Source organism: Solanum tuberosum, unplaced genomic scaffold (assembly GCF_000226075.1).
Source record: "Solanum tuberosum cultivar DM 1-3 516 R44 unplaced genomic scaffold, SolTub_3.0 scf00008, whole genome shotgun sequence".
NCBI classification, from domain to species: domain Eukaryota; kingdom Viridiplantae; phylum Streptophyta; class Magnoliopsida; order Solanales; family Solanaceae; genus Solanum; species Solanum tuberosum.
The window spans coordinates 3,178,973-3,189,558 of NW_006238934.1; the positions used below are offsets into that span (position 1 = coordinate 3,178,973).

The 10,586-nt window shown below is 34.9% G+C and overlaps 2 protein-coding genes and 1 long non-coding RNA gene across 3 annotated transcripts; 1 reads left to right on the forward strand and 2 right to left on the reverse strand.

Moving 5' to 3' along the window:
- Positions 1-267: 267 nt before the first annotated feature.
- LOC102589595 (putative phosphatidylglycerol/phosphatidylinositol transfer protein DDB_G0278295) lies at positions 268-2,377 on the reverse strand. The gene is made up of 4 exons (XM_015310544.1): positions 2,287-2,377; positions 1,492-1,620; positions 643-800; positions 268-506 (listed from the first exon to the last, which is right to left on the reverse strand). Exons 1-4 carry the CDS (start codon positions 2,375-2,377, stop codon positions 390-392), a joined length of 495 nt encoding a protein of 164 aa, XP_015166030.1. The 3' UTR covers positions 268-389.
- A 285-nt stretch (positions 2,378-2,662) lies between these two features.
- LOC102589931 (putative phosphatidylglycerol/phosphatidylinositol transfer protein DDB_G0282179) lies at positions 2,663-5,101 on the reverse strand. The gene is made up of 4 exons (XM_006339266.2): positions 4,999-5,101; positions 4,118-4,219; positions 3,487-3,644; positions 2,663-2,947 (listed from the first exon to the last, which is right to left on the reverse strand). The coding sequence occupies exons 1-4, from the start codon at positions 5,090-5,092 to the stop codon at positions 2,831-2,833; spliced, it is 471 nt and encodes a 156-aa protein (XP_006339328.1). The 5' UTR covers positions 5,093-5,101; the 3' UTR covers positions 2,663-2,830.
- A 4,065-nt stretch (positions 5,102-9,166) lies between these two features.
- On the forward strand, positions 9,167-10,347 carry LOC107061436 (uncharacterized). Its single transcript, XR_001473975.1, has 2 exons — positions 9,167-9,274; positions 9,919-10,347. It is a non-coding gene; the product is annotated as an uncharacterized lncRNA (long non-coding RNA).
- Positions 10,348-10,586: the final 239 nt, after the last annotated feature.

The following is a 10,586-nucleotide window of genomic DNA, read 5'->3' on the forward strand; positions in this document are numbered from 1 at the left end:
ATGAGGTTGTATCGGGAATTAACTTTTATCCCATTTCTATTTGTCTTGGTGATAAATGAATTGACGCGACATATTCAAGAAAAAATCCATGTTCACGTACTCCATATTTCACCCATTAAATTCACCCCAACCTGATCAGTTGGTACTTCTGACAACTGCCTCCGATCTACTAAAGAGAAACTGAGACAGACTTCACATGAAAACGAGATTTTATACCACACGAACAACATGTACAGGGTGTAATCCCATAAAATGGGGTGTGGGAAGGGTAGAATGTACACTGACTATACCCCTACCTCATAGGTAGAGATGATATTTCCAATAGATCCTCGACTCAATAAAAAATAACATATAGTAATGTATGTACAAGAATCAACAGTTATGACGACTTAAGCATCTGCTACTGCTGTGGATTCTGCAATTAAACTCATACTGAAGCCAAAGGTTATGCATGACAATTCTTGATTGTTTCCATCCACCATTTTCATCGTAAGAGTATACGGGCCCTGTATAAAACCAACCCCCTGTTAGGTTCGACAATGCAGGCAAGAGCACCTTCTTATAGAGGAAAGTTATGCAGAATGAAGCAGCACAAAATCATATCATAACAAGTTTAGAGCAAAACTGGAAAAAAAGACTTACTGGAGGAGCAATTCCAGGTAAAGCTTGAGAGTGTGAAAGCACAAAATCACCAGAAACTGGGCAAGATGTCTCTTTACAAATGTCACGAGTCTCATGGTGGACGTGAAGGAATAGATACTTGACGTCAATAATCAACTTTCCGCTACTGATATTATCATCTGCAAGAGAAAATCTCAGTGTCACTTCTCTACCAAAGAACTCTTATCCCAGAAATGTACACTAGTCATGCTTGACATCTAATTTTGAGAGGTCAAAAGCTTCCTGTGTCCTGCAAATCTCACATAAACTAAGCATAACGAGTAGCTGCAAAAGAAGGGGAAAAGATACCTAATACAGACCCATACTAGTGCATATTGGTAATATGCAGCAACGCGAGGTATTAAAGAAAGCACATGGTAGATAACCAACAAGTTGATCAATTATAACTTCTTACTCATTTCAGATCACGAATCACTACGTCAATGTTATGAATGGGCCTAGACCAGTATTGACAAAGCAGCCCAAAATAGGATTAAGTGGCTATGTGTGGGATCCGGGTTGATAAATAGAGACTTGGGAGAGTAAAATATGTTTATGCAAATTGTTGAGAAAAATATCAGTCCTCTCATCCCCTTTCTATGAGTTCTTCTTCTCATCCCTTTCTTCTACTTGTGTTCTTCCATTTCCATTTAGTTCTTAAATTCCTTTGTAATTTCAATTATGATTTAGTGAAATAGACTTGTTGGTTGTTTGAATTTGAATTGAGTGGTTTTGTTATTGGGTTTGTTACATCAAGGTCTTAACTACTGATGAACGAGAGTAAGGACTAAAAAAACCAAAAAAGATAGAACAAATTAAGACGCGAATTACCTGTAGTTGCAGTAATACTGAAAGTAGCCTCTTTACCTCCTTTAACAGGATAAGGTGTTATATCTACTCCACTGACCTTAACAGCATAATTGCCCTTTTTATCTGCATTATCAAACCAAAAAACTCTGGCTGTTGGAAATTAGAATCTAGATTATCGATATTACAGTTTGTGCCTATGCTTTCCCGTGAATAAAAGATATTGCCGGATAATTTTTTTTTAAAAAGGAACAAGCAAAGGAGGATCCAAAATCGAAAGAAGTAAACACACAAACTAGCAGCAGAAGGGATTCAACATCTACGTATAAACATAAAAAGTAATTTTAACCATATATAAATAGTAATTTTCTACCGAAGGAGTTCATCCTCTGGCCGGCTCCACCCCTCATTACAAGGGCATTTACTGTGATTATGTGGTGCAGCAAATTTAGTATGTATAACCATTTTTTTACAACCTCTAATGAGGACTGTTTACAAGTACTTTTTTAATCAAACAAACATTATAACATGTTTAGAATCACTACTTGCAAACATTTTATAACCACACACAATACTATGATTAATTCAAATTATATCACATAAATTGCCGGAAAGAAGAAAACAGTAAAATTCTCAAATTTTCTATTTTAGAAACAGGAATCGAAGCAATTTGAGCAGAATAGCATAATAGAGGAACATATTCTGGGTGTGCCATGGGGCCGCATTCCCGCAATTTAGATGAAGCACGAATGTAATGATGAACTCATTCGAAGCGAATGGAGAAAAACTAACTGCAATAATGGAAGGAGAAAAACTAACTGCAATAATGGAAGTCGGTAGATTTAGCTGATGAAAATGGAAGGAGAATACACATTGAGAACACGAGAATTACGATCAATTTCACCGCCATTGCTTGATTCTGATGAGAAAAGGGGAAAACAGAGAAGAAGATGAAAGTTGATTTGAGAATTTTTATTGGGCTTTTTGGGAATTGGGGTATGTGGCAATGTAGATAATATTTGTATGATTCTAAAAAAAAAACAAAAATTACATTTACTAACTTTTTACTTAGTATGTTAATTTTTAAAAAAACAAAAATCTGGTTTAGTGTGTAGTAAAAAAATCTACGTATCCTTTTTAATCAATCAATTGCACGATCGTGTTCGTGTAATAATAATAATCAGCAAACCGGAGGGCATGTACATAACATTTGATCCGCGCCAAACACATCATCGAGTCCATTTATTATACATGAAACCTAAAGCCAGCAAAGTTGGGGACGAACTCTTGCAAAAGTGAACTTATTTACATGATTTGCAGATCAGCATAATGTGTACACCTGGTTCACAAGTGTACAACTTAACTACATATCTGCTACTGATTTTGATTCCGCGATTAAACTGATACTGAAGCCAAAGGTTATGCAAGACAGTTCGTGATTGCTTCCGTCAAACATTCTCATCGTAAGAGTATATGAACCCTGTATGCATAAAAACACTCTGTTAAGCTCGACAAAACTCGCAAAATAACATTTTTCTTCAGAATCATACGAATATCAGGGAAATGAAACAAGAGTTGACAACTAATTGTATCGCAAGTAAAGATATGAAATGCATGTAAGTCCATTGAAAGATTTCTCTTTTGTAAATTATTAATTGTTCGTTTTAGATAAAATTGTATCTTTACTCGGACGAATAAAGAGCTGAAGCTAGCCATAACCGCCAACAAAAACCCGAAGTAACTAGCTAACGAGAATGAACTTGTGATCTGCTTATCACAAGCGATAAAATCAGGGAATGAAGTTAACAGAACTATAACTTGTGAATTTAAAGCATATATGATTTCAGCATTCCGTTCACTATAGAGGTACAACAAATTTGTACTCGAAGACTTTTCAAGAGTCGAGAAATCCAAGAAAGAGAGATGAGTACGTCCTTTTTATAAAGAAAATTTATGCAGAACGAAAGACCAGAAATTATGTCACGACAAGATCAGAACAAAACTCGAAAGATGACTTACAGGAGGAGTTATTCCAGGCAAGGCTTGAGAGTGAGAAATCACAAAATCACCGGACACAGGGCAAGATGTCTCTTCACAAATGTCATGAGACTCTTTGTGGACGTGAAGGAAAAGGTACTTGACGTCAATCACTAACTTTCCGCCACTGATATTCTCATCTGCAAGAGAAAAACTCACTTAAGTCATTCTTCTACCAAAGCACTCTTTTATCACATTACCGTGCAATTATCACTCTTGACATCTAATTTTAAGAGGTTAGAGCTTTTTCTATACAGCAAATCATGCCACCAATCACTCACCATTTTCCACAAAAAAACACAAGTGTCCTATCTCCTATGATGGAGCCAGAATTTTCATTAAATAGGTTCAAAATATGAAAGAAGTAAACACACAGAAACCAAAAGGAGTTCAACGTCTACGTGACCCCCTTCGGCCTTACATGGCTCCGCCCCTGCCTATCGTATGCAAAAGTACCAATTATTTCCAATCTAATGAAGTAGACAATCACAATAACCATAACAATCAACATAATTTGTTATATCATGGAGTATGTTCTCAACTTTAGTTGAAAGTGAGGACTAACTAAAGACCAATTAAAACAAAAGAACACGTTATTATCACTCGAAATTACCTGTAGTCGCAGCAATACTGAAAGTGGTCTCTTTACCTCCTTTGACAGGGTAAGGTGTGATATCTAATCCACGGACCTTAACAACATAATTTGCCTTCTTATCTGCGTTATTAAACCAAAAACAGTCTTAAATCTTAGTACAGAGTTGTGTCTTACGTTTTTTCGAAGATAATCTAGATTAACATTTTATAAGAATCCTTCTGCCAATCAGGAAAATTATGAGCATTGTATCATAAGGTAGAGACTACGTACCTTGAACAATGCAGACATTTTGCAGGATAACCAAAGAGTGAACAGTCAATACAAGAGCTAACAATTACTGTGATTATGCTGTGCAGCCAATTGTTTAGAGTACGAGGGTTAGACTAATTAACTAATGTTTAGATTTGAATCCAGACATAAAATCTTCAATTTTTTTAATTTAAAATTTAAATATTTAGAAATTATATAAAAAGTACCAGATTGCGGAGTACAATTCAATCATATCTTAGATTTGAAACTAGTTCTCTGGTTACTTTTTAGATACAACCAAGAAGAACCACACTCCAAAAACTAGCTATTAAAGAGGTAGAGGCCAAGGTTATATATATTCCCCGGATCAGCTCATTGGGTGGATGTATTCTTCAATACCGAGTTCATCTGAATCCATAACTTTCGACACAAAATATATATACCTACTATAATCATAGTAAATATTAGATCTGAACACATAATTTTAACAATACAATGAGGTCATTGATGAAAATCTTAAAAGTTAAACCCATTGAATTTAAATCTTGAACTTGCCTCTGATTTGCTCATATAACACTCAACTAAATTACATCATTCAAAATTGATACTCGTAAAATATACAAATTATGAATTCGAGAACGAAAACTCACTGCAATAGTGGAAGTCGGTGGAATTAGCTGAAGCCAGAGGGAAGAGAATACACAATGAGAAGAAGAGAGCAACAACGAAGAGTTTCACCGCCATTGAATAATATTGATCTAGCTCCCAACAACCAAAGCCAGAATTTTTTGACAATTAAGTGATTGAGAGCAGAGACGTGGAAGTTTTGTTAGAATACACATGGCAAACATGCATGTCAACACGTAAGCTCATAATAAATAAATGTGCATGTCTACCCCAGCATGATTAGAAGTTTGGGGAAGAGATTCACAAGTTAATATATATATATATATATATATATTTATTTAATTTTCTAATATAAATACAAAATTTACGAAAAAGCTTCGTTCGAATCCATAAATCTCATCTAGCTCCGTCTCTGCCTCCTCCTTTCCAATTTTGGATATACACAACAAATAATCCAAAAATTAAAGGCATAAATTGTTAGGATTGAAAATAAGCAGATGTAATGCAAAAGCTAGCAAAACAAACCTCGAAAGACCATGAGTAAGAAGACAAACGAGAAATACATCAAGAAACACAAAGATTTAACGAGATTTGATCAATCAACCTACATCCACAATAAATATGAGAGTACAAAATATAGAGAGAAATAACATCAACCAATTCACTCAAATACAAAGAGGTTCACAAATTCTCCCCCATAACCAAAAGTCTCAAAATTCTAGGACTATATTGTGAATGCTAATTAAATTAGAAGGAACAATCCTATATTTATAGAAGGGAAAATGCATAAGTACTCCTAACCTATGCCCGAAATCTCAGAGACACACTTATACTATACTAAGGTCCTATTACCCCCGAACTTATTTTATAAATAATTTTCTACCCCTTTTTGGCATACGTGGCACTATCCTTGAAAAAATTGTCAACACGCGTTGGGCCCACAAAATAGTGCCACGTAGGCCAAAAAGGGGTAGAAAATTATTTATAAAATAAGTTCGGGAGTAATAGGACTTTAGTATAGTATAAGTGTGTCTATGAAATTTCGGGCATATGTTGGGGATACTTATGCATTTTCCCTTTATAGAATGCTAAAACCTTTTCTACGTCAAAATATTAAACCTTTTCCTAAAAGGAAAATCTCTTTATGGTAAGAAAGTTAGGGCAAATAAAATCCAACATAAATATCTATTTAGGCCAAATTTAAGTAGTATGCTTATATTTTCATTAATCCTTATCCGTCCCAAATTAGTTTTAGGGAGAAATTTTTAGTTTAAATTTTTGTTAATTTGAATCTCATTCTAATTAGGATTGATTTGTCTATATATTGGGTTATTTTTGTTCTTTTTAATCACATTGCATTCGAAAAATTGATTCAGGACTCAAGAAGAAGATGGACCAGCTGGACGAACAAACTATGCAGATGGCGGAGGAGCAAATAACTTTGGAGAGAAAGAAGCTCCCTTCTCTGAATTTGCTTCCAGAAGAAGAGAGGAAGAGAATTGTGCACAGAGTTATTATTTTAACTACTCCAATGATAATTCATGAGGACAATAATCTTCGTGCAAGAGGAACAGAAATCATATCTGATTTTAGCAAAACAGTTGGTATAGCTACTATGATTGATGTAATGCGTCACGATATTAACGACATGGATGAATATGTCAGGAACGGAGCTGCTGTATGTTTTAGTATTGTTGCATCTACATTAGGTATTCCTGCTATACTTCCATTATTAAGAGAAACTTGTTGGAACATGAAATCTTGGCAGGCTCGTCATACAGGTATTATGATTGTTCATAAAATCGCGATTCTCATGCGTTCTACTGCTCTTCTTGTTGGTTCGGATGCTATTCAACCACATTTGGTGTCTTTAATGGAAATTATTGAACCTCGACTTAAAGATGAAACCAAAAAGGTCAGGACCATTACAACTCTTGCTATGGATGTTCTTACTGAAGTTGCTGCAATACGGTATTGAGAGTATTATTAGGTTAAAATATTTTCTTTATTCTTGTTCTCTCAATTAGTTTTATGTCTTAGTTTTTCATATGTTAGGTCAATTGGTCGATCCATATTAATCTATATTATGGTTTTTCAGAATAAGTTTCTTTATCGTTTTATTATTGACTTCAAGGTTTGCAATTGCAATTGTTAGCTTTCGTATGATACTTTCTTGATTATTTCGATCTCAATAGATTCTAATTCTGTTTTGAATCTCAAGTGTTGCTTCTTAGATTTGCTAAACTTTCTTACTTGAGGTGCGATTTGGCTTGATTGTTGGGTTTATGTGTTCTTCAATGTTCTCTTTGCTAATCTAAATTACCACGTCAATTTTTATTTGGTTGTCTGCTAGCTTTGCTTGCAACAACACAAGTTGCTATTTGTTGGGAATTTCGACAAACAGTAGGAAAACAAAAAGTGCTGCTTTCTTACCTCGCCTGCTTTCCTTGCTTGCTTTCATGATCCTTTCCTCCAATATTGGAACGCGTTTGGTTGCCATGTACTATTGTACTTTGTTTACTGATGTTCGCAACAACTTTTCGTAAGCGCGGAAAATTAACTGCAAGCAAAATAAATAAAAGAAAATGTGATTTTTATTGATGAATCGTTGTGGGTACAATTCTGTTGTTCTCTTGATTCTTCTCTCCTAAGCTACTCCAAGATTTGAGGGCCTTCAGTAATGCATTTCTCGAATTGTTGGATGATGTAGACCTCCTTGAGATGTTGTTGTTCACCGGGAACGTCGGAAAGCGTTTCGTCGTTTCAAATTGATCTCCGGGAAGAACTTCATTGACCACTCCTTCGAAGAGCTATGTAGTTGATGTTGTAGCTTTCTTCAATTGTCGAATGCTTGTTGAAGAGTTTTTTTTATGCCAAAACTTCTCCGTGATTCGAGGGCCTTCAATAGCGTATTTCTTGAATGTAGGATGATGTAGACCTCCTTGAGATGTATTTGATCTCCGGGAACGTAGTGAAGTACTTCGTCTATTCAAGTCGATCTCCGGGAAGAACTCCGTTGATCACTCCTTCGAAGAACTATACAGTTGGTGTTGTAGCTTTCTCCAATTGTAGAATGCTTCTTGAAGGGTTTTCTTCCTCCCTTTTGAATGTCATGTCTATACCCTATTTATAGTTGTAGAGAGTGGACAAGGTTGCTTGTGATTGGTCAAAGGATGTCATTTTAACACTTGGCGCATTGTGATTGGTTCTTGCATTTGACTGGGACTACCACCTTATTTGGACACGTGGCGTCACCTTGTTGGTCTTGAATGCCTAGTCATTGTGACACATGGCATGAGTTTAGGCTTCAAGGTGAAATGGACCTTGGACTTGAATTTAATAAAAATGAACTTATTTATTTGTAAAGCCCAAATTAATTATTCAACCCAAATAAACATGGATTTAATTCAAATTTTGTATGAGTGAAATCCAATAAAATTTATGTGTCTACAACTGCATGTAGTTGTTCTAATATGTTGGTATACATATAAACATTACTTCAAAGCTGCTATATTGTGTAATTATGGGTTCCTAAATTTGGGATTTTCAGGGATTTAGAGGACCTCTACTAACGTACATCTTTCCATCTTTGTTTCGTCGATTTATGTTTTCGTCAATGTTGCATTTGTTAGCTTAAGTTGTTACCTTTTGCTTAAGTGTAGTAGATCTTATTGTGTAATTATGGGTTCCTAAATTTGGGTTTAGCTTATTGTTTGATAGATTAATGGCTTGAAGAAGGGTTGTTTTCCTATAGTAGTTGGTATAATTCACCCAAAATTTCATTACTCGGAAGAGACAGAAATATCAAGTCTGGTATGAGAACATATATGGCAAGGTAAAAGAAATTTCACCTCTCATTACTTTTTGTATTTCCAATTCAGAAACAAGACTTCTAATCTTTGTCTTCAACTGCAGTAATAGTGTAAGTTTGGTTTCACTTTCATCACTATACCATCTTGCTTTTCTGGGTCCTGCTATGAGGGTATGTATCGCAAGGTGAAAGAAATTTCACCTCTCATTTACTTTTACCATTTTCTAATTCAGGAACAAGACTTCTAAAATTTAGCTTTAACCAGAATAATAGTTTCATGAGTTTCATTGTACCACACCAAGGATAATTTCGTCGTTTGATTCTATATGTATTGCTTCTTTTAACTTGCTAAGTGTAGCTTGTACACATATCCACATAGCTTTAGGGTTACAAGTGTGCCTCCACAGGTACTCCCATAGCCAAAATCAAACTTGTGCTTCTCCTGCTTTGTCTTTCCTCTGTTACTCTTTATGGTTTTGCTCTTTCAGGTATGAGCTGATTCATTTTTCTATAAGTTTTTCGCACTATATCCGGGTAACAATCAAGATGCATTCAGATGAATAAACTCTGAGGTTCTGACACTTATTTTAGATTTTTTGGGCTATCATTCATAAAGTTCCTTCATTAATCCTTAAGTTCTTGAAGTGGTAGATATTATATTAATCACACTTATAACTGTATGTACTGGTGCAAGTTTCTGATCAAGCATCACTGTAGTTTGCACTTGTTGCATTTTGCATTTACTAATTTGATATAAACATTGGATCTTATAAATTCTTAATAAGATGTTGGTCGTCTTATAATTTCCAATGAGATCAACATATTTGATGGTGCCTATTTTCCTATTTGGAAGTAGAAGTTGGAAGCAGAAGTAGCAAAAAGTGCAGCTCACAAGACTTATCTCACCAGCTTCTTAAAGACATGATTAGTAGTCTGTTGATGATTGTTACGAGTCTCTGTTTCATCTTTTTGGCTAGCTTCTCATTCTCTGTGAAGAAATAACACGTCTTTAACACGCCTTAATCAGATGTGACCAATTTCTGTAGTTAACTTGTCAATTCAGTAGGTTGGATGATTGTATTTACTCTTTTACATTTGACAAGGTTTATGGTTTACTCTTTGCATTTGACAGGTTAAGGAGACAAACCAAGCAAAGGGAAAGGTTAAGGAGACAAACCAAGCAAAGGGAAAGGCAAAAAAACTTGTTAACTAGCACCGTGGTTAACACTGTGGGTATTGTGACTAACACTGTTGCTCTTATGCATTAGACTTGTATCTGCTATGGCTAGGACTTGTGGTTGTTAAGCTTGTAATTGTGTTGTTAAGACATTCTATTTTTGCCTGTGTTAAGCTTCTAATTGTGCTATTAAAACCTTCTATTTTGTGCCTGTCTTACGCTTGTACTCGTGTTGTTAAGACCTTTTGTTTTGAGCCTTTGTTAAGATTGTAATTGTGTTGTTAAGACCTTCTGTTTTGTGCATGTGTTAAGATTGTACTTGTTTGTTTTACTCTTCAGTTACTCTTTTGAGAGTTATTGTATAGCTTTGTTGTCCTTGAAGAATGATTTATTTGTTGCATGTACACTACAAAATTTTAATGGTAACTCCAACATTATAATAATTTTCTAATCTGATTCATTTGGTAGTCAAATGAGATGGGTAATGAGAATGAGATATCAAGATTACTAAAATTTCAAAATTTTCTCTTTTTGCAAGACTATAATGAATATGGAAAGATTTTATTGACCAAGTTCTCTTATTTGGTTCATACACTAGCAGCTAAAAAGGTTCTCATCTAGAG